We start from the raw sequence: 24816 nt of genomic DNA, 5'->3' as shown, positions 1-24816 counted from the left end.
CGTCGACAGGCGCGTAATTTGGGTTTCTATGGTCAGGCTGAGTCGCTATTGAAACTTATTTAAATACAGATGCAAATTTTATTCATTGTTTTTTTTATTTTCCTCTGACTCAGCGTTAGGCCCGAAAAAAGCGTTCGTTTTGTGGGCTTGAGTATAACGGAACATATAAGAGGAGTAGATTTTCATACTGAGTATATATTATTTTGAATAAAAGGCATACCAAAACATATTTGAAGAATAACAAAGTTCGTAAGACGAAAAGTGCGAATGGAACGATAGCAACTCACCGCATATGGAGAGCAGCAGAACTCCGGCGAGGAAGCACCACCCCATAACGTGACATCAACAGGTAGTTCCACCCTGAACCACGTCGCAGGATAATCGCATATTTTTCTGTTTGCTCATCTCAAGCCGGCTGCCGCTCCACCTCTCCTTGCTTCGGTATAACCGCGACACTTCTTCGGCCGGCGATCTGAAAGGTGAGCATTTCAAATGGATAAACTAATGGCACTGCGATTGAACTAATCTAATTTTCGCAAATTTTGCTTGGGATGATTCGATTTCATAATATCGGCTTTACGCATGCTTGAACCTTCGCGAATCAGTCACGTGACGCGCGCTTGAATGAACAGCGAATTGAATCCCGGCGTTGAGTCACGTGGTGGTCACTTGACATTCCGAAGCTCGCCCGCTGCATAGATTAAATAGACTGATTGTGAGCATTTCTCAGAACCTCGATTTCCCCGTTTTTGTTGCTATCTTTGTCTTACACCCGCAGTATATACGGCTATCTCTTTCTAGCGATCTCGGAGTGGGGATATGTAGGATGGTACACCTGCAACTATCCCTCACTTGTTTTTCTCTGCCCCTCTAGCCCTTGGTTCCCCTACCATAGGCGGTATTAAGAGATAAGTGAGGCGGAAAACCCCATAATAGAGAAAGAGACAGCACTAACAACGATAGGCGTTTAGAGGACATGGGAAATGGCCGGCGTGCTCAGTCTATTTTATATATAACCAAGTCTATGGCCCGCTGATATCTAAATTCCACATTCATTGGCTAGATATTGATGAAGGCATAACCTCAACGTATGTGACGTAAGGCGGATGTTTTCGCGCCAAATAGTTACGATCGATGGGAACAATGAAAGGAACACATGCGGTACACTTGGTTTTGCGCCTGTTGTTATTGGTTTGAAAATAACTAAAGGACGTGAAAACTAACGAATCGATCGGCACTGCTCGGTAAATTTGTTTCGCCTCGGGCTCAAAACTCTGCGATGCGTTTTTAGTCAGCGTCAGTTTATCTCTTGTGTTTAATCGGAGTGAGATAATTCTGTATTTTCGTGATGAACGAATTTGAGGTGGATACCGAAGTGAAGAGAATCGCAGAAGCGATTGCATCTAGTCGAGAAACTCTTCAGTGCACATTCTGGTAAGTGTCAACACCTGGAAATTTAAGTCTGATTCATGTTCATGTCATGCACAATTACAGATGATTTCTTTACTAGCTTTGCTTTTCTGCTTGAAACACGAACGCATCAACGATTATAAACGTTGTAAATATACGCACTGCTCTGAAAGTTTTTCGCCTCGGCTAATTCATGTCGTGATTTTTAACTTTGCATTCGCACATTCATCCATGACAACTGAGATCATCGAAAACCAAATTGTTGCGAAACAGGGCTTATCAGTTCCTATTAGAACTCACTTAGAATCAGAAATGTTAATGTTTCTGAAGTTTAGCTGTGCTTATTGTATTTTATAAACAGAAGTCGCATGTGGCTCAAAAGCTTTTGATGCTAATCGTTCACAGAGTATTTGATTTTTCTGCCCAATTAAACCTGTACCGATATAATTGTTGCTCTGAAATTTGGAATGGAGAACGAATTGTGTATACACTTTTGTAAATAAAAATTGATGCGCAATAAATGCCAAACTGATCAAATTTCTATTTTCATTGATATCACTAGAGAAGCACTTTTTTATCTTTTCTATCAAGCCTGAAAATGGATTTCTAAATAACTCACTAATTTCTTAAATCGGGAAGCTCCTTTTTTAAACACATTTATTCGCATACGACAGTCGTCAACTGCCAACTGAGGCTGTCAGCGGAAAATGCGGTCATCCAATTTGCAAAAATTGTGCGAGTAAGATATGTGGAACGAGAAAAGCGATCTGCCCTATCTGCAAGACTATCTTAACAAGAAGCAGTATACGCAGAGTAAAGACTATTGACGACGCTGTGAAGTGTCTGAAAAGACTCATTGATGCATTTGAGACAGATTCGAGGACTAATTTTTTGTCCTTTAACCTAATTCGTAAGTTGAGAATGAAGCATAGAAACCCGCTATTTGAATGCTCAATTTTCACACTCCTGGAAGTTTTTCCTTATTATTTCTATTTATTTTCTTTCTTAGCAACAAAGCAGGATAAGGATCCGAAGCCTTCGACCAGTGGAATTGTTGAACATCACTTTGTCACAAATCAACCTCAGAGATCTCGTAAAAGTTCAGCGGCAGATGGGATAAGAAGACGAGCGACCATCGATTCTGGGGAAACTCTTAAGATAACAAGGAGAAACTCCTTACATAGAAATGAAGATCTGACGAGTATGTCAAACGAGAGTAATACTACTTTGGGAAAAGGGCATGCCTCCATGGTCCATGGTCTCTTAGCTAAATCTGAACCTCTCGAACCGAACGAAAAGGTTGGTCTTTGGTTAGATTCGGAGGAATTTGATGAACAGCTTGTGGTTGTCGGAGAAATAGAAAAACCAGTTATCACTCTGGTCCCATCTATTGCAACAACTGAGGTCCCAGACTCAGCGTCCATAGTACGTCCCAATTCGCGCATGTCACTACAGAGCGGTAGAAAAACTACATCCCTAACTAAAAAGAATCGAGCCTCGTCGACTCCAAAGAAGAAAAGAAATGGGATTGTGAGTACCAATGAAAGCAGTTTAAGATACAAGAGCTTTACATTCGAAGCAACAAGTAAACGGAAAAAATTTTTTCAGACTTCTAACACCACTCCCGAGGAAAACATGTTTGATGAGTTGTGCGGGAAGAGAGTATCTGAGCAACCAACGGAAACTAGGAAAGTCAAAATTGCCTCAAGTTCGGCGGATAGTTCATGGTGTAAATTAGAGCAATTTGAACAGGAAACAAGCGCCAAGGTCAGAAAACGCAAACGATTGAACATCAGTATAGAAAAACCAAGTACATCGAAGCAAGTTGTTGGCACATTGGATTTAGAATGTTCTGAAGATGATGATAAAATCGAGGATGCTAAAAGTGGTGAAAATCTGATCAATAGCAACAATGTACAAGGCAAGAATAAGCCACACATCATATCTGACAGAAAGCTGGAGACTGAGGAAATTTTGTATCTCCGAAAATTAAACAAACGCCAAGTAAAAGAGATAATTGGCGTTAGTTGTACGCAGGCAGACTTTGATACATCCAAAAATTCCAGTTTTAGTCCAGACAAATCTCCGACTAAATTGCGTAATAATCAAACGTCGCTGAGAAAATCTGATAACAGTAACCACAACAACAGCAACGATTCGTTGCCGCTGCAGATTGAACCTGAAAAAGATACAACGTCGTGTATCGAATCAATCGTGAGACCGAAATCCAGGCTAAGTCTTTCTCTTTCTGGCAGTCGTCCGAGTTCTAGACTTTCGCATAAAAGTCCCAGTGAATCCACAGTGAGGATATTACAACAGAGAACCGATGAGAAATCTCCAATTCTTGGCACGAGTTCTGTCAGAGTTTCATTTCACCAAAACGACGAAGAAACAAAGGAAGGAACTCAGCGAAACCAAAGTAATTCTTCTACGGGAAAGGATCCTTCCATAAGATCGTGCAGCGGTTTCATGAAAAGAAATCTTGTGTTGAAAAGATTATCTTCCGAAAGCGGTAAGCATAATGTGAGCATGCTGAAGAGAGGTAAACTTTACAGGTCTCGAAGTAACGTCAAATTTCTACGCCTTGGTTCGATTATATCGCGAACTTTGCGAAACGAATTACAGAATATTTTTTGTTCTGGAAAAGTGTCGACGTGCGACGTGGAGACCCAGACGAATTCTAGACTGACTCAAACAAATCATATGGTATGCAGTGTTTGTAAAAAACATGTTAGCAGCGAGGCATTGGACAATGTGATAATTCCTGAAACACGGACCGTCTCCAGTGTCTCGAGTAAATCAAAAGCAACGCAAATTAAGGAAGTCGGTACAAGTGATCCTGCAACGCAACGCGCATTGGTAGAAGAAGAATTCGACACTGTGAACAAGGTGAATATGATGTCTCCAAAAGAAGATTCACAGCTCAAGTATTTGTCAACGGAGTCTCCTACGGTTGACAATACTGAACGTTCTGTTAAAAAAAGACGCAGATCTCCTGATCTCCAAGAATATGCTCAAGCGATCGAAAATTATGCAAATAAATTGATAGTAACTGATTCGGAAGACCAAGATACCCCGTGCCAAGAAAAATTTCTTAGCAGTAAAGAAATAAATGATCAGACACGGGAAAAAAATTTTTCTAGCTTAGGAACTACATTTTCTACAAAAACTTCTTTGCTTTCGAAGATTACCGATAATCCTAATTGTTTATTAAATTTAAGTAAGTCAAGATCTCCCTCGTCACGTTCAGATACTAAATCATTACACACGTCGCCGAAAAGAAGAATACGGGCATCGGATTCTTTCGCAAGTGAATCTAAGAGACAAAGTATGGAGAAACGGAAATTACAGATTAAAATGAGCGGAAGTTACTGCAATACTTCTTCTGATTCTGACGGTGAAACAATTCGAGTAAAAAAGGCAACGCCAATAAGTATGAGAAAGTGTTCGGGAGGTAGCAAATCCCCGATGGCAAATGCCAAATACAAAGTTGTAAGAAAATTGAAGTACAGTCAAGAATCTGGCTCAAATCCTGGCACTAATTTGAGAACCAGTCAACCGCTGGAACAACAAGGAACACATGAGAAGGAAAACAGAGCTGAAGAACCATCTACGAAAAAAACATTCAAAAGAATACGTCAAATGTCCAGTTCAGAATTACAAGATGATTATTTGGAAACAGAAGTAACATCAAAAACCAGCGGGTCTAACAGCTCTCTAATTGGTACTAGGCCAATTGTTTCTTGGGAAGTCAATAAAAGCCCACTGCCGAGTGAAGAACTTAGCGTCGTTTTCTCATCCAACAAGGAAACGCAAGATTCTAAACGCAAGAGATCTCCTTCCCCAAGCTCCATCGACATTCATGCGATAGCAAGTAACTGGTGCGCAGACCTGAATCTTTCGTCGGAAGAATTTGACAATAAAAATGACTCAGTTTTGGGAGTATTTAGCAGCAAAGCTACAAAGAAAAAAAAATTACAGATTGATAACTCGCCTGTATCGTCGAGCAGTGACAGTCTACCGATATTGGACCAAACTGCGTTTTATGGGAAGCCCAGGAAAGGCACAGATTCAATATCAAAGTCAGAGAACCATGATGTGACAGATCGAGTCGTCAATGAGAAAAATACAATCACTCGTGACTGTGGTGATGAAGTTGAAGAAGCTATCGAAGTGAACAAAGGATCTCTAAACAATAGTCAAAGTAGCGCTAAAGATATCACATCAGATAAAGACAAGAGAAACAGGTCAAATTGTGATCTTGAAGATGCCAGAATTCCGTCTGAAAGAAATGAAAATTCTTGTGGTGAAAATGCTATTTCTGCCATGTCAAATATTTCGGTGGAAAAAAATGAAATTGCCGAAAATATGGACAGTTTGCTTCAACTCGGCGATAAATTGAATGGAGTGATTACACCAAGAGGAAATTCAACGCCGATAAAGAACAAATCATTCCAAAATAGAAACCCTGTAACATTTCATCGACATTCGTATAATTCAAATAAAGAAAATGAGGCGGAAAGAGAGTCAGAGAATGAGGAGGATAAGGGAAAGGAAGGTACTTTACTCAGAGACTCGAGTAAATTAACAAACCGCACAACTCATGAAGCATCAAAGGTGAAAAATATAAGGATATCAAACGAAAGAAATGATACGGTTGAAAGTGCTAGGGTAGATGGTGACGTAGAATCCTGTCAATCGTCCTTCGATCACGACTGTATGAACATAACGCAAGATCACATGATGCTCCAAGAAGTCGAAAACAACTTACTGAGGCCAAAATCTATCAAGGAGAAAGAAAAGAACAGTCGAAACAATGTGCAAAAAAGTGTTGATGAAATAGCGACAAAAATTTCGCCTCAAAAAAAATCATTGGTAGCTATGGACAATCAAAAGGTCAAAGCTTGTACTGAGGTAATAGTCAAAGACATAAATATTCGTGACAAATTTTAATATCTCGTACATTCATTCTTGATACTTTTACTTGAATTCAGACACACTCTGACGACTCGGAAACTATGGGTGAGGACATAATAGAACGTACACCGGAAAAGACTAAGGCGTTAAAAAAGTAAGTTACGTATCTTTTATTCGAACTATTAAAGGGAATGCGATAAGTGATTTCGTACAAATTTTACTATATTCCAACATATCTTTCAGGGACCTTCACGACCACATTGAAAATTCGCAACGGTCGACTGTGTCGAGAAGAAGCTTCATGTCGGTGGACATAACACCGATACAGAGAAAGTTTCAAAAATTTATGCATACCGCTACCAACGTTTCTCCTTTAGTTGAAAGAGCTGGCAAATCATCAGCTGACCAACACGGCGCTGCCAAAATTGCACGGCTCTCGTTTCACAGTACTCCTAAATCAGTTGATCCAAAAAAAAGTCTTTTTGCGCGACCCGTCTTGACAAAACCTAGGGGCGCGAGCGAGAGCAGATTATGCTTTGTCTGCAGCAACTTGACACTTCCTCAAATTGAGAATGTGAAGGCATTTGCCCGTTTGCACAACGCGGATTATACCGTGAACTACAAACCTGAAGTAACCCACGTAATTGTAAAAACTGAAGAAGATGATTCCGCAGCGAGGACAATGAAATATCTCCTTGGTATTGCTCACAAGAAATGGATAGTCAGTTATCAGTGGGTAACGGACTCTTCGAGTCAGAACAGGCTCCTCGAAGAGGAAGATTACGAAGTGGTGGACAGTGACACGCATGAGCCTGGACCACGCCGATCGAGGTTGAGTAAAACAGGCTTGTTCGACGAGTTTGCCTTCACTTGCATGGCGGCTACCTCAGAAATTCCAGTCAGCAACCTTCAGGTACTAGCGTTGAAAATTTACCAAATATTATGTGTCCACTTACGAAATCAGCTTATCTGCCACAGTTTATCTTATCGCCATTGTATCTCGCCCTGTTCAGCTGACATTCACATCTATCTGAAACAAACGGAATCATATTTTTCAGGATCTTGTAGGTAGCTCGGGCGGTACGGTGTTCCAAACTTTGGAAGACCTTGCCACTGAAAGGAACAAGTACAAAGTTATTTTGTACGACACTGATACTCAACAGCCCACAGTCTTAGGTAAGTATTTGTACTGTTTTAAATGTTTTACATTATTATATTGTTTTTGCCTCGCTTCTTGAGTTTCTCGTTTTTTTATCGAAATCAAACCCGTCAGAACTTGTAGTTGTCGTACATGGAAAATTTTGATCGATAATGAACATGTTATTTTCAATAGATAAATGGCGGCAGAAGAGTCGAGCATTGCCAGTGCCGCTCGAATGGGTTCTGACTTGTATAAGTCAGTACGAGCTGGTGTCTCTCTACTCTTACCTGCCTCCCTTCACGCCTGAGGTAGCGGCGAACTTAGGATTTCCACAAGAGCTACTTGTCGAAGACGAAGAGGACAGCCTCAGTCCAAATGAAACGTCGGCATCGAACGCTGCCTAATATACCACTTCATTTCAAGTAACCACTTCACTACTATTTCCAATAATATATCTATATAATCTACAACTTGCTAGTAGATATAAGTAAGATTTGATCGTTCAGAGGCATAGACTATAATCAATATCTTTTACGATTTTCTAATTATTTTACTATAAATTGGATACAGGAGATTCAATTAATCAATTAGCCGAACCAAAAATCTTCACGATCAAAATTTTTAATTTTCACTCAGAAAAATTCAAGCAAAATAAGTCAGTCTTTTGCTTGAAGTGGAATTTCACTGACAATAGTATTTTGTGCAGTCGGCTAAATCGTCTGACCTAAACGGCTGGTACGTTAGGGAAATATATATATACCTATGTATGCATATAAAGGTATGTATGTATGGGTACGCGATTTTAATTTACCTGCGTTTATACGTTACGTATTGCAGAAGCATTTTAGTTAATTAAACTGCTTGCTATCGTCATTTCTGTTACAAGTGTGAATCTTTTTTTTTTTTTCTAGCCTTTATAAGCTACACATGTGCCATCATCAAAAACGAAATATTCTATATGCGAGCGTCAAGTTGTGATGATTTATAAATAATAATTAACTGATATACGTGTAAAACTTTTCTACGTATTATATGTGCCTTTGTTATGCATTCATATAATTGTTCAAAATGCCTAAAGATCAAACTTTATCAAAGCGTTGTAAAGTGAACATTATCGAACCGTTATACAAATTAGAAATAATTGATTTATATTATAAAAATATTCACAGAAATGTATAAAGAATTCCGTTATAAAAATGAATTTGATACTAAAATTCATTTTTTTCATTCCTTTATGTTGCAAAAGTTTTGGTTCAGTCCCTTAAAAAAAAAAAGACAATAAATTACTGAATCTTGGGCAAAGTATTTGATCATAACAGAAGAACAAAAATTCTTACATCATTTTTTTAAATCTTTGCGCGGAAGAAATTTGTCCCCAAACGTGGAGATAATATAATTGAAAATCCATCACCAATTCAATGAACTGATACTTTTCTCTTCTGTATTCCAAATTGAAATGAATAAGCCGAGCGAGATTTCAGATATGCGGTTCCTTTCAAAGAAACAAAGTTTCATTAACTCTTAAGTGAATTCAGCAAGAACCTTTGCATCCTGTACTATCACAACAGTAATTAACTCTGAAGAAGAAAAACCGTTGGCAAGAAGCCAGGATATATGAAAAAGCATGCAAAAAATAAAAATAATCCATCACTGTCGCAAAGTGCTGCCTAGACTGACACCGGATATCCTTAAGAAGTTTGATAAGACAATTAGAAACTTTGATCCATCAGATTTTTTGTTTTGCCGCAACGATGCTCCGCTCTGACTGCAAAGTCTTGATGTTTAGAAGTTTTTTATTCGTTTTAAAGTCGGTCGGAAATACTTTTCAAAGTTTTTCCCTGCAAGACTTTGAAACACCAGTGACGTATAAAATTTTCTTTGACATCGAAATTCACGAAATATATGATATACTGAAAAAACTGGTGAAACTTGCGATCCCTTCGAATTTTTGTGAAATTTATAAATGGACAAAGCATGTATCTCGCAATATTTTAGCCAGCCGCTATAGTGGATTAACGCTGCTAATTTTGGGAGAGTATAAAAGTTGGACGCCTAAAAATTTTCCCCCCTATCGTCGCTGTGACGTCACTCTGTGACATCTGGGGATTTAACATGTATCACGGAGTTTCTCCCCGCTTGACGTGCAGCCCGAGTGGGTGTCGAGCTTTCACGTTTCTTCATTCCGGCTGACTCGGCGTCCTACAGCACAATTTTCATTCAAATTCGCCTAGACTTTTGCAGTTTCGGTGCGACAGCTGCGCGCTGAAGATTGAATTGAATCGACGACAAAATTGCCCCGCGGTAAGAGTGAAAAAGAAAACGAAAAAAACGTACGCCGTGATTTGTCATCTCTAGTTTGAAAGTGAAATGATTGCGATGCTAATATATATATATATCAAGGTTTTGGTAATATCATATTGCAGACATATTTTACGATCATTGTATTACTGTAACGTAAGCCGCCATCTTGTGGCAGAAAATGCGCATATCTTCGTGGGTCGTATTTAACGATAAAAGTTGTTTATCATCGAATTTTTTACTCGGTATGAATTTGCCGCAACGAAAGAAGAGCTGAGCCACTTGCACGAGATTTTCCGAGAGCTCATACGTTCATAATTTGCACAAAATGATCAGCTGACTACTCTTATCGTCGCCATGTTGCTCGGCCACACCCTGCGTCGCATTCTAACGTGAAATGTAAGGTTAAAGGGACGCATTCTTAAACCCCTAATGTCCCGCCATAAGTGAGCCCGGGTCTTGGCGGAAAATTGGATGCTCCTGCGTCCCATTAAAATCCTCAATCTTCCTTCCTTACCGAATGATCCTGTAACTGTTTCACGTTCATATTTATTCCCACATAAACCGGGACCCGCAACCAGAGAGAAAATACAAGCAGCGGGTCGCAAGGTCGCTATGAAGGGTTGTAAAAGTTTGACGATGGAGCTCGATGTCAAACCAGCCGCCGTAGCCTGGTAGCTTCTTTTGATTCCGAACAATGCGAGGAAAAGCAAACACTCGAGTTGCCCAAGGAGCGTGGCTAAGAAAAAAAATTTTTTAAAAAAAGTTCACCTAAAATCTACAAAGAATTTGAATCGGTTCGTCGAGACTTTCGAGCCGGATGAACAAAGAGGTCGAATCGTCAAAAGAAACCAATTAAGAATATTTGGACTTTTCAAGAAGAACAAAGCGGCTGATTATGAATCTCTCAAAGCCACATTACAAAGCTTTCGGGAATTAAGGAGAACCGATTGAAAACTCCCTCGGGATCTTATTGTTCGAACATAATAAATTTCAAGAGTCTACCGATTCGGGGCGAATAACGCCTGTGTGACGCGTATACTTGTCGATGAAAGAGAATCGCTCGATAAATTCTTACTTCGATTTATTGAAAACAAGGACACGATTCAATGAATAGACACCGACGATTGCGGGCACTGATATGTATTCGGAAACTTTTCAAGTGTCTGGTTGATTCTTGATTATAACGATCTCAAAGGCATTCAGAACGGGACGAAAGGACCCTTGTATTTTGGTATTTAATTAGAAACTGGTTCGCAGTCTTAATTGCCCACCGCTGGCACGTGTCGGCCGAAACTTCTCGGCTTCTATCTGTAGTCTATTTCGAGTTGTCTCTGCGAATTCTAATTCCTATACATTTTGTACGTTTTTGTAGGAAATTCGTCGCCTCAATAATTCCGAAACGCATAGGTTTTAGTGCTATGCGATTAATCGATTTTCCGATTGATCGATTAATCGACGATTACGGTTAATAGTTTTTCCATATTATAAGGCGACTTCGATTAGTTGACTAAATAAGTTAATAAATTAATCGATTACTCAGAAAAACGATTAATCAAAATACTCAATTACGCGATTAATAGATTAATCACACAGTACTAATAGGTCTGTTTATGCGACGATCAACCGTCAACAGCTGCAACACAATTTTTCGGATTAGAAAGCTCGCATCCTCCAACTTCGGCCATATTTGTACGCGCATCGCGGTGTAACCGCTGTTTCCAACTATTATCCTGAATTTTTAATTAGCAATAACGCTGATACCTTCACAGCCGCCGTTGTTGCGGTTCCAGCTGCATCGGAATAATGCCATTTCGAGTTACGTGCAACGCGTGTAATTTTCCCAGCCTGCAGCTAATTCCGCACTGTTAAATGTTTGAGCAGGAACACGCGCGCTGAATTCTAAAACTGAAAGGAAATCTAATCAAGCCTTTCCGGTGGCCTGCGTGATATAGTGATATAGCTATGATTTATCTCGAAAAGTTACGAGGAATCGAAGTATGATCGAAAACTGCTGGAATACATCTTGCAGCTTCGGATATTGCTCGTATAATGCACCGTATTATATGTATACATACCCTAGATATCTGTATTATACATGTGCATATACTTCATCAGGATGCAGCACTGCAGACATGAATGCACTGAAGGTTTTTTTAACGTTCACGTTTAACGAGGGGAATGAATTATCCAACAAGCTGCCTTTCCCAGCACTTTTGCTGCTGCTGCTGTGTGCCTGCTCTGCCAGCTCTCATTTGCAGGTAAAACAAATAGTATGTACGGCAACGGTGCACGTTTATAAAAAGTTAAAAAAGTCAAGTCGCAGATGGTCACTGCTCTGTTCACCGCGCCGCTAGTTTGCCATTCCATGTTTCAACCTTAAACCCCCCGATACCCGCCTTCCCAAATATATAGATATGAAAAGTTAATTCTAATTCGCCTCAAAGTGGATACGAGAACAAAAACAATAACACCGAAGTTCTGTTCACCAAAACAGTTTCATCCAGTTCGTGTGAGACATAATAATTCACGTGATGAATAATCGTTACACGTTGATTGAAAATGTTTATCCACAATTCACTGCACGTATCGGATATTAGGAGGAAAATTTCGAAGGTGCTGGATGAATTCTGAGAGGATTTAAGACGTCTTGTGGGAATAATCCAGATAGTAGGTGAAAATTCGCTTTCAAATACGTGGCTAAATTGTTATCACGCAACACGTTTACTCCTCGAATATTCGTTCTTGACTGGAGCCTAGAAGCGAATTGCGTCGCTGCCAAATCGGTTGTATCGCCTTTCGATGCTCTTCGAGGTCCGAAGAAGTATCATCAGTCTCCAGAATCGATATTAGAGCAGCGGTAGGCGCGTACCTACAACAATATACGAATCTGTGGGTTACGTCACAAAACCGGCGAGTTCCCGGCTCAATTAGTGGGTACCTCTCACGGATCGTTTGAACGGGGGCTACTCCAAAACTTCTGGCACTTCTGATTCTTTGTACATACTTTTTAAATACTTATTATAACTCTCCACCTGGAAAAGAATTTTCTTCGAAAAATCATTTAATTTTTAAAATTTGGCGAGCAAATTAGAACAGCTCCTTATCCGATTTCGAAAAAAAAAAATTCTCTGCATATTTAGACCTCAGGCAACCCTTTTGCCCAAAAACACCCAAAAGTGCCAAAACTTTCGGATTAGCCCGCGTTCAAACGATCCGTGAGCTTTACAACCTATACAGAGTTATTTTCGTGATGCGCCAATTAAATCAGTAAATAAACATAAAAGGTATACATTTTTGCTATGAATACGGAAACTTGATCTAATTCCCCAACAAATTTTCTTTGACATATTTTTTGATGAAGTTATTAGGTTCCAAATTAAACTATTTAACCCTTTTTTTACAACGATCTCGGGTTTGATTGCAAAATTACCATCACCATTCGATTCAGCGTCATCGAATTACCCTTAGATCAATTTTCCGGATTCATACTTAAAATGTATTACCTTTCAATTTTTTTTTCCTGGCTGAAACAGGGGCCCCTGATTGTAGGCAAATCAGAGTACTTATACACTCTGAGCAGCTCCGAGTTTCGCCGGGACATCAGTCGCGTGCTAACAAAAGAGCATCGCGCATCGGAGCCGCTCAGAGTGGATATGTAACCTGATTTGCCTACAATTAGGGGCCCCTATATGGCACATCACGGAAACTATCCGCTATACACACGTTGTAAACATGGCTCTGCCTACTTGTAGTTTTGCTCTCTCGGCAGCAAGATATATAAAGTTTGATGAAAAAGAAGTTTTCGTCTCATCTCTCTGCCTCGGTGTTAATACGTGAAACATTTCAAGGGGGGAGAGCAATATCGGAAACTTTTCCGCCGCAATATAGAAGATCAGTACGCGTGTACAGCGGTAACTTTTTGACGGGGTGAATTGTATCTAGTTCTATTATATGTGTAAAAGACCTCCTGAGAATGGGGTATAATAGAAGAAAATCGCGGGCTGTTGCAGGGCGTAAAACACCGAAAGTTATCGCGGCCATTCGCACAACGAAGACGAGGCTGAAGGCAATTCGAATATCCGGACCTCGATCTCAAGATCTGGCTGTTTCTTTTTCGGAGCGAGAACCAATTTTTCCATTCCCTTCACCCATGAACACACGTGAGTTACAGACTCTCGCCCGCCCTTGCGGATGTAAAATTGCGGAAAATCAGTGCACAGCTAACCCGTAAATTATTCAATTTCCATTTCACCGTGCAAAGGGAATTCGTTTGTCCTGAAGGCAGTGTAACTAACTTGATTTAGAGAGGCTGCTTTGCCAAAAATCGATACTCTTCGTACGATCATGTTTTTTGAGGATAAAAAAACTTAGATATCGATGCTTAGTTACCAATCGTTGTAATAAGTTGATAAAGTCTAGTATATTCGATCTACGATAGGTCGTTTTATTCAAAACACTATATTTTCTCCCTACAAATTGAGTGGTAGACTTTATTTCATTATTCTCTCATCATTGATTCTCTCATCAATTTTACAACATCGTGTCGATATCAATTATGGCCAAGACTTAATGGCAATATTGAATTACTGACTTCCGACTATAAAACGAGTCTTCGTTACGGAATGAAATCGAATAAGTCTAATGAATATTTAACGATACAAAACTACTTAAAACGAAGCTTTTCATCATCCAATTTCTGTATTTCCGATTTTTCCAGTTTCAAAAAGCTTTTCGTATCTCAACGAACCTTCCTAATTAACTCTCCGCCCCTCCGAGGAGTTTTTCGCACGTGTAAAATTCGCAAGATTCGCGGTCCTTTCGGTTCTTACGACAATTTGGACACACATTTATCCGACGTTAAGCTCTTGTAGGAAACCCTGTCCGTGGTTTTTGGTATGCAGAGAGAAAGAAAGAGAGAGAGAGAGAGGTTTTGGCATGCTGCTGAAAGTCGCGAGGGCGAATGTTTGCTTAGAAAAATTAAAAAGAGAACCTGTTACTGGGTCAGTTTCACCCCCGCGTTCAGCGATGAAATATTCAGAAACCGAGCGCCGGAACCAGAAAATGTTTTCCCTAATCTCTCGCCTCCACACACCGACTTTCACGCTCCAAGAAGGTACAAGGGGACGAGGGTCGGTATACTTAGGCTTTCTTCGCATCCGTTTTCTCCTTCTTTCGCTCCAGCTCCCGGCGGATTTGCGCCCGTGAGATAATACCGCACGGTTTCTACTAGCTTGTCGAAATTTGTTATTCTGCGGCTGCCGCCGTACCCTCAACTACAACATTTCGTTCCCCTCTACACGTATACCTCTATTCTATAGTCTACCACGCAAAATAAAATTTCCAATAAACATTATCGTAATCCAATCGTAACCCGAAAATTTCACCCCAATACCGTACTAAAAGCTTTAATCTTGTTGTTAGAAAAGTGTTCCAGATGCTGCTGGCTACTTTTCGCTCAGAAAAAGAAGTCCCTTGAAATTACTGGACCGGAAAATATTTCTAGCAAAACTTTTAGCGGATCAATATTTTTCCTTCACCTTATTATACAGGGTGTTTTTGTTTCCCCTATTTATTCCCTTACTTTGTTACAAATTTTAAAATAGTGTTTTTTGTTTTTTCAGTATCCAAATTCAAGAAAGTTTACGACAAATCTTACATCATTCATTTTGTAATTTAATTTATTCAATGAAATCTTTTTAGAGATTGTGAAATGAAAACTTGTGAATTTAATTCACAGGATTTAGCGCTCTGATAGTGATTTTCATAGAATTTTTAAACTATGTCTAAAAGGGATTTTCTATTCGACGATGCTTTGGCGAATGTCTCATATAATATAGTACGTCCGATATCTGTCCGAAAATTTATAGTCTCGTTGTCGCTCTTGTTGATATATCTGTCTCTCTCTACGTATTCTCCGTTTCAATCGTATCTACTCGTATGTTTACTTTTCTTACGCTCAATTCTTCGCGAGTCTCTCGTATCAGTTGTTACCTCAGTACAGCTCTAAACGCGGAATGAACGGAATCATTAAAGTGAATCTCTCTTCATTTCGAAACCCCGATTCGAAGCGTTTTTTAAATTGGAATCGTCTAGAAATTTCGTCGGTAATCAGTGAGACAGTGTCGAAAAATGTGCGTCATACAAAAGAAAATGAAATTTCATCTGCGATGGAAAATAAAAACTGCGAAAAAGTGTCCCGAGTGAAAATTTGTGATTAAACAGCTCGTCAAGATTGCGACTCGCATCTCTCTGCCAGATATGGGATATTCCTGTTCATATCCATGTACAAAAGGTAATTTTAAAAAATTCAAGAGTTTATTTTGTCCCCTCGGTACAGCGGGTGCATATAAAACATACGGCTGTGCACGAATTATATCGATACCCTCGGGAATCCGTTCCCATTACATGGCTACACATATGTGTGTGTGTGTGTGTGTGTGGATACGTATGCAAGTTTGGCAAAGCTCGACTGAAGCCGCCTGAGGGAACCGAGGGGCTAAAAGCTCCAAGGCAGGAGGCTGAATATGGTTTATTCCCTGTTTGTATGGGTTGTTCGTGCATTAAGGGTTTGCTTTGTGGCAAGTTTCTTGCTGCTGAGCCAGTTTTGCCCTCCTACCCCCATCAGAAATTGTTTTATCGGGACAAGTTTGCGGCTACAAGTATTACACCTTACGCCCTTAATTTACGCGACCGCCACCGGCTGTTTTCCATGTAAATTACCGTAGCCTTGGTCGGATCGCATCACTCTTACCCGATGCTCGAAATATGTCGATATTACACATACGTTCGAAACGTGGTCAAATTCGTAATAAACGAATTCCGATTCTTGTAAGAATTTGAAAAAAAAAATAAATAAAAATTTATTTCGAGGAAACTACCGAACATCGATTAAAAAATGTATTCAGACATTCTCGGCTTATTTTTTCCTCCCTTCGTAATAATACCAATTAATTTTTTCTTCGCGAATGATATCCGTCTATTGAATTTCTGCTGTATATAAGAAGTTTTTTTTTTTCTTAATTCCATTATCTTTTAATAAAATAAAATTATTACAGCCGCTGATAAAATCGCGTTCGTTAACGATAGTCGGGAATTTAATACGTACCTTTACTCTTTTTCAGTGACATTTAATTTTGTACCTTTACAATCCAAGCGGTCTAATTGAATCGGCTCTGATATGCAAAGCGGGTGGTTTATAATATTTGATATTAATTTTAACTTCTGGAAATGAACGTTGCCTGGGGATACCGATATGAGTTCATTACATTGTTAATTTTCACAATTACCCGGTGATTATGGGGATAACAAAAACCTTGGATATTTGCGCGTGTGCAGCTCATTGTCAGCGTTATAAATTCGAAACACGCTGCTTTACGATAATATTCGCAGTTGATATTAATAGGCAAACTCCATATATACTCTCTACACAACCCACACAACAGCCGACCGCAGCTCGAGCAGATAATAATTCATATTTACGACTTCACTGACCAATGAATTATCGCCATATACGTGCACGTCTGTAGTAAATTACAATCCGCATCCATAGATGCGATTTATCGTCAATTGCGATTTCGAAAAAGTACGAAGCCGGGCGCAGCGAGGTTATCATAAGAAATTTCAACCCCCTTGCGCTTAATTTGAATAAACGAAATACTCTCCGTAGTCGCTCTGCACCAACTTGAGAGACGCTTTGTACCCGAGAGGGTAAATTTATTATCCAGATATTTCAAAATTATACAACATTGAAGCGGGCAAAGTGCTCGTGTTATCACGTGCGGTAGGTATAGTGAAATAGAACAGAGGTAAAATATCGCGCCTTGAAAAGCTGCATAGTGTGTTTTTTAAATAATTTATATATAAAAATTAATGACGATGCTTACGAAGACTCTTGACGAGTAATGATAACGAACTCGCAGGTGGAAGAAAAACTCGCCGGTATAATAATACGGTGTCAAAAGTTACCAGAAAAAAAACTAGTCGGGGAAAAACGTGGAAAAACTTGTTTAATTCGTGGCTGAAAGTTGGACTCCAACCCCTCCGAAGCGTCTGCAGCTCGGGGTAACTTTAGCATCATCTCTTACCTCTTCGCTGAAGTAATAAACAATAAACAGGAGTTTAGCACTGCCAGTTCTGGAGGCTCGTTCGTAAGCCGATTACTCGATCCTCCCTTCCGCGTTTACATCCAGCCCACCATCCCTTAAGTCGGAAAATCCATGGCCAGCTGCGGCTGCCAATGGCGCAAATTTCTGCGTGATCGCGGGGTGGAAAATTGGGATCAACTGTTAGGATTACAAGTGGGAGAAGATCCGGTTGATTTTGCGGGTAAAAGGAAAACGAAATCAGCCTTTAATTTGAGTCTGCAGTATATTTACCTGGAATTTTGTCAGGGTTTTATGTGGAGGGGCGGGGTTGGAGTTCTGAATTTGAAAAGTTCCGAAAGCAGCTAATCTCGATTTATTTGGTGGCGAAACTTGAATCGAAGAAATCAGACTCTGACGAAGCAACAAAGTTTCGAATGGTCGGAAACCCGGCGGCTCAAAGTTCCAAAATCCAAGATTCCGAGAGTTCAAGCTGTGATGGAACAAAATTCCGGAAATTAAACTTTCGATTCAGTGACATTCCGAAAAATAAAGTTTCAATAGAGTAAAATTTCGAATATTAAAATATACTCGCACAGCGTAGTTTACTCAACGAGTGGGTGGAAAACATCAGAAAAACCGAAAATCAGAATGACCGGGATTCCAAACGTAAAATTATCGAAAATCCAAAATAACCAAAGATCAAAATGGTGAAATTTTACCAAGCCAGAAAGTTAGAGAACTAAAAATCATCGGTCATTCGACATTTTGGTGCTCAAGACTTTTAGATTTTCTCATCTTCGCGCTTTCGGAACTTTGTTGTTTCGTCAGAGTTTGATTTACTTACTTTAAGTTTAGCCACCAAAAAATTTGGCACTTTCAGAATTTTTCAAATTCGAAATTTCAATCCCGCCATTGCGTGGAAGAATAATTAGCAGCTATAAGACCAAAAGGCAAAAGAAACGAGAGCGGTGAATTACACCACATTCCAAGTGCTAATATGGTTCAATATTTCAGAATGCAGATAAAATTTTGCAATTGAAAAACGAGCTGCACGCGTCGGTTTCCAGCTCTGTAATTGAAATATATGAATTCGCATTTCGCATGCAGATATATTGAAATTCTTCCTCGGACGGAATACTACGCCTAAAAATTTTCTTAAACCTAGCTCGTACTCTGCTTTAGAAGATTTTTATCACGTCATGCGAATCTTGGCGTCATTTCGCAAAAAACATACGATTGAGTTTCGAGAACATCGAGTCGGGTTTACTTCGCGAATTCGAATCTACGATCTCCGGTCTCCTGTTTATTGGTATTGGTAAGAAATTTGCCGGCGTAATCTTTTTCTGCCAGGAAAAATCGTTCAGAATTCCAAAAAAAAAAAACAGTGTCTTATTTTGCAAAGTACATGAAAGCGGATCGAACCTCAGACGATATTGAATTTTCGACAAGCAACTCCGCAGGAATACAACTCGGTCCGGGTGTTGGAGAGGGTGAGGATTTAATTACATCCCGCGCCTCGCAAACTTTGAAACTCCAACAAAAAGTGGGCACGGTTGTAGGCTTGATTTAACAGCGAGCCAAAGATTAGAATGCAAATGTTGACAAGCCCTCGATGTAACTGTGAAACTTGCACTAGAACTTTAAGCTCGAAACCGTGAAATCGACAGTTGTTGATTCGTAATTTTTTTTTTTTTTTTAAATTTTTTTTATTTCTATACACTCTCTGTAAAATTAAAATAGGAGAAAAATTCATTCCTGCGGGAAATTTTTGCGCGTTCGGGGTTGCTGGAGGAATTTTGCGACGCAGCGAACTTTCGGGGTCCTCATGGTCTAGATAATGACGGGATTTAGGTGAAGGGTGCGTTCAGTTCACCCCGGTGTCAAGTTGTTTATTCGCCCGTGAAACACACGCAGAGTTCGCGAGTTCACGGAACAGACGAGGCTATTGATCTGCCCGGGACCACCTGTAGCCTGCCGTTGCTGTACACACCGTTTCCACTTTTCAGGGAAGGCTGCGAACCGTTCGCGAACAAATACTCTCTCTATTCCCAGAAACATTGCGATTGATTTTGGAATTTTACGGGGCCCAACAAAACATTGTAAAATCCACTCGCCTTATTTCGAATCTCAAATCGCGAATATTTCGAGAACGGTGATAGATAGATAGATATATGAGGCGAGTTCTGCGTACAAATTTCGATACCGACGTCTTACCGACATTTTCAGCCGCTTCACAGCGCAGACACAATCCCTTTTTCCGAGCGGAGGTTATCCTCACATTGGTCAACTTTATCGATCGTCGATAAGTTCAACGATCGTATCGATAAAGTTGACCAGTGTGGGGACAACCTTTACCATTAAAAAGGGTTTGTGTCTGGGCTGAAAAGTGGCCAAAAATGTCGGTAAGATGTAGGTAAGGGAATCTATACGCAGAACAGGCCTTACGAGTTTAATTATTAAATGCAGTTCAAACATCGGTAGTTTGTTTTTCTCACTGTGCTCGGTTTCATTTTAGCTCGTAGCACGAATACTCCGTGATAAAATCAAGAAATTATCGTTTCTTGACCAACTAACTTTCTCGATTCTTCATCAATAATTAACTGAAGTCGAAATTGATTCTGCAGTTGAAATATAAGAAAAGGAACCTGTTGCATTGATTCAACGGAAAACGTCGAGGCAATCGTCATGTGAAATTTTCACTCGATATTCAGAAATTTTGCATCGAATATAGTTGAACAAAAAACTTTTAAACCGGTTTAGTTACGCTTTCAATGCTAAGCATCATCGCAGCTTTCACGTCAAAATAATGGTAAAAGTCAGAGGCTACTTAAGACGTTCTTTAAGTTCGTCATTCCTGTGTGCTACAGCGCGTCTAAAGTTCCGCTGGTTTTCATTGAATAAAAGTAGAACTTTGAACCGAGCAATTCTATCGACAACTTCTTTTTTCTCTATCGCGTTATGAAAACTCGGTCAAGCTTTCGGCCAGTTCGTATAAACATCGATGAAAAGTTTTCAGCTGTGTAGGGATATGAAATTAAAAAAGTAATAAACCCGCACATCTTTGGCGGAAAAATGGAGTTTTTATTCCCGCCTACACTCCTTGATGGATTTCGTTTCGACAGAGAGGCGGGAAAATATTAATACCATGCAGCACTACAGTGATAATTCCGAGCCTGCGGATGCGCTGCAGACATGAATTGAAATACCTCTCTCGGTATACGTATGCAAGCTCAATCCCAGTTCAATCAGCCTTCGACGCGTTCTCCAATACGTCGAGGGTGCGCTTCTATGTTTTCCCTTATCGAAGGACAACAATTGCGATATTTCAAATATATTCTGTTACATATGCCAGAAGTTTTCACCCCCCGAAAATGAGATGCAAAACAGACCTTACACCGCAGCTATATGATCAGGAATCGATATCTTGGTCTCGTCGGAGAAAGAACAAAAGCACTTTCGATAATATTAAATTTTTCCCACTTTCTGCGGATCTGCGGCATTATAACAATCTGACAAGACTTGTTTCTACGGAAAATAAGAAACTCGAGACAAAACTGCGTCAAATTGACGCATGAAGAATAAAAAAAAAAAAATAAAAAAAACTGCAAAGGTTACATCTATCGACGTATCGGTAATTTTCAAAAAAATAACTCGGTGATTTTATGTCTGCAGGAATATATAATCAGTGGCATATGCAATTATTACATCATATAATGTTGTCTCATCATCGTTTTTTTTTCTTTTTTTTTTTTTAATTTCATCTCGCAGCGAGTAAAGTAAAATAGCTTTGAGCTGCGAATTATTTCGCCCAGCTGTAACTCGTAAATATCGGAAAAAAAGCACGTACAGCCTTGAATACAAAGAAACTTTTTGCAAGGCGTCGGCCAGAAAAAAAAAAATTGCAATATCTCCAAGGGTGGTGAAAGCTGTCGAGACTGGAAATTATCTGGCGTGTTCGAGAAGAAGGTATTCCATTAGATTCGAGTCTGAACGATAGATGCGCGGGTAAATCTATTTGTAGTTTTCGAGTGTAACGACAAAAATCCGCTACTCGATTACGAATGACGTTGACGTTTGTAAGCGTGGGAGAAAATTTCAGCCGCTGGTCGGGCGGTGGTAAATTTTTTACGGTTACAAAAGCGTGTGTAAAAAAATTTTTCAGGTAAAAATAAAGGAAAAGGATAAAAACAAGATAATACGTAGCGAAATAAAAAGTGCGTGTGCGAGTGAGCTTGCAGCGAGTCTGAATGAGTCGATTTTCATTTTATACATTTTACTCGTATAAGGGCTGAAACTTTAATCCCGGTTGCACGGCAAGTCTGAAGCACATCCTTGAAACTTGAATTCAGAGTTCGAGGATTATGTTATACACATATTACGTATAGACGTATATTTTATATACGTATACATATGTGTAGATCCTGCAGGTTTATTGCCGCGGTTATTCAAATTTTTTTCCTCCTGAGAATTTTACTATCAATAATATATTCGGGCGATACCGGATTTCGCTTGAACGAAATTTCCGAGGAAAAATTTCATCTCGGTAAGAATCGAATATCGAGCGAAAACGTGACGTTAAAAAATTAATAATGCAAGCGTTATTTCTTCCCTCACCGCGAATCTTCATCTTATAAATGTTTGAAAAAACCTTTCGCCACCCGGCTAATCACGGGTAAATTTTCCCTCACATTGGCAACGCGTATTTCCGTTCCGTTGGCTTCCAACCGTGATAACTTCCGGTGGTTCGCGCTCTATTTACACAGTACGGTCCAAATCTTTTGGGATTTTCCACAATTACACAGATAAACCTCGCGATGTTTTATTATAAAGACTAACGAGAACGCTGACCGAGAGAATATTCAGCAGAGATTTGGCGTCCCCTCAAAAACAACGTCGAAATAACAAATCCAACTTTTCCTTTGAAGCATCCAGCCGTCGTTATAAAAGCTCCGCTTATTTTTAACCCATGATTTTCAATTCTCCCGATTAAATTTCCAGCCGGACTGTTTGCCCTCTGCCAGCAAATTGTTCAATCTCCAAACCGTATCTACAGACGATCCGGAGCTTAGTTCTCAGGGAGCTTGATCGGACTTTGATACCAGCTTTCGCCTTTGTATTTTCCACGTTACGAACGCTGATTGGCTTCCAAATCCCGGCCCTCGGAGCTCCGACTAATTGAAGAAAGGTCAAGAGATTATTGAAACTAAGGTTTGAGATTGCGAATACATTATTTGCTTTTCGGAGTAGTGTATTATTCCATAATTGGACCGCGTTAATAATAACGATCCTACCGTCGCGGTGTGTTCGATGCTCAAGAAGGCAGGATAATTATCACCTCGGTACGTTGTTGTTAATATTATTATTATTATTAATACTATTATTATGATTATATCCGTTCAAGACGCGTTATCGTGAAAAAGACTTTTATGTGAGGAGAAAATGACGTTTCTCAGTTTTATTATTTTTTTTTTTTTCTTACTCCTCGCAGCTGCACAGAGGAGGAAAACTTACGATCCGTCGCCTACCGGAGTGAAAATCTATAAGTATTTGTTTGCGTAGGTGTGTATCGCAGGAATACTAGACCTAGCCATACTCCGAGTAAATATTTCGCCGGGTATCCCGGACGTCTAGCATGCAGTTCGCGATGCTGGGAAGTTGGGATATTTTCCGAGGCGTCGCGACGATGAAACGCGCCGACACTTATCGACGGCTCAGCTAGCACGCGACATATGTTCAAGGAGATGTATATCTTAACCCTTGAGAGAAGATTTTCCGGATCGATAGACACTCGCGAGGAATGAGATCGAATAAATTTATGTGTTTACGGAGAGCGATTTTTCACCGTCTCTTCGTCGGTGCATTTTTATATCTAATGCCGAATATTCAGCAAGGCGAGAAATTTTCAGTTTTAATTGATGCGGAGTCTTCGAGTGCGTTCGCGTTTTTTTATTACAACCGAAAAACGCAGTTCTGGATAGTAAGGGAAATTTGTTTCAGTACAACTATCACGATGAGCGTCGGGATCATTATTGGAAAGGTCATTTTTTTAAATATCCAAAATAACCTCCGCGTAATTAAAAAATAATTGAATAGTTTTTTCGAATTCTTATTTCAACTTTATAGCGTGTCCCAAAGAGGGTGGATTACGTTCAACCCTTTCAGGGGTTGCACATTAAATCTACCGAACAGATTCAGATGAAATTTGGTACAGAGCAGTTTTTTGGGTCGCTGATTGCGAATCTGAACTCTACCTGTGCAAGCGAAATTTTTATCGGTGTGCAACGTGCGTCACGTTTTATAACGGCAAAGTGCCGAGGCAACTATGTCATCTCACGTGCAGTGTTTTACATGCACTTCAAACCCACGCTCGTCGCGAGTTCTTAGAAATTTCGGAATCCAGCCGCCGCTGGAGCAGATTTTTCAAGAAAACAACGAGCTAAGAACATGCAGACTTCCGTTGGCCGTGCGAAGAAAAGCCGGGAAAAACGGCACCTTCAAAGATTAATTTACCGGCCAGCAGAACGCAGCTTGACCTGAAAAAATCGGGTGAAATTACTCGGGCTTAATTCAACACGTCGTCAACGATTTTAATTGTCAAGTGCTTTTTCATCTCGAGTTGTTAAACCCAGGTATTTTTCAAACTGCATACCGCGTAAAAATGAATTTCAAATATTCTCACAGTATAAACTGATACATGAACTATACCGGAAAAAATTTTGCCAAAATCGAATCGTCCCCCAAAAAATTTGTCATAATTTCAAAAAATAACGTTAAAATCCATTTTTTTATCCTGCTATATTATTTACTCACGAAAAAAAAAAAAAAAAAAAATGCAGGATCTTAAACTTGTCGAAAATTCGCACTCGCGGCTCGTTTCGCAGGAAGTAAAAGTTGTTGCACTGTTCCAATTAATTCGTAATTAAAAACATTTTCCCAGAAGTCGTGAAAAGACGGGTTTGAATT

The 24816-nt window shown here is 39.7% G+C and overlaps 1 protein-coding gene across 3 annotated transcripts; it reads left to right on the top strand.

The window, feature by feature from the left end:
* Positions 1 to 890: 890 nt before the first annotated feature.
* On the top strand, positions 891 to 22876 carry LOC124219114 (breast cancer type 1 susceptibility protein homolog). 3 transcript variants are annotated; one of them, XM_069136463.1, is made up of 9 exons: positions 891 to 1434; positions 2085 to 2320; positions 2420 to 2940; positions 3019 to 6324; positions 6405 to 6481; positions 6571 to 7240; positions 7386 to 7503; positions 7661 to 7890; positions 22852 to 22876. In XM_069136463.1, exons 1-8 carry the CDS (start codon positions 1349 to 1351, stop codon positions 7870 to 7872), a joined length of 5226 nt encoding a protein of 1741 aa, XP_068992564.1. In that variant the 5' UTR covers positions 891 to 1348; the 3' UTR covers positions 7873 to 7890; positions 22852 to 22876. The 3 variants fall into 3 exon arrangements, with proteins under 3 accessions (XP_068992564.1, XP_046482243.1, XP_046482242.1); XM_046626287.2 differs by lacking the exon at positions 22852 to 22876 and adding an exon at positions 8380 to 8682; XM_046626286.2 differs by lacking the exon at positions 22852 to 22876 and having other exon boundaries at positions 7661 to 8682.
* Positions 22877 to 24816: the final 1940 nt, after the last annotated feature.

Source organism: Neodiprion pinetum, chromosome 5 (assembly GCF_021155775.2).
Source record: "Neodiprion pinetum isolate iyNeoPine1 chromosome 5, iyNeoPine1.2, whole genome shotgun sequence".
Lineage (NCBI taxonomy): Eukaryota > Metazoa > Arthropoda > Insecta > Hymenoptera > Diprionidae > Neodiprion > Neodiprion pinetum.
Note: the sequence above shows the minus strand (reverse complement) of the source record. Positions and strands in the feature narration are given on the sequence as shown.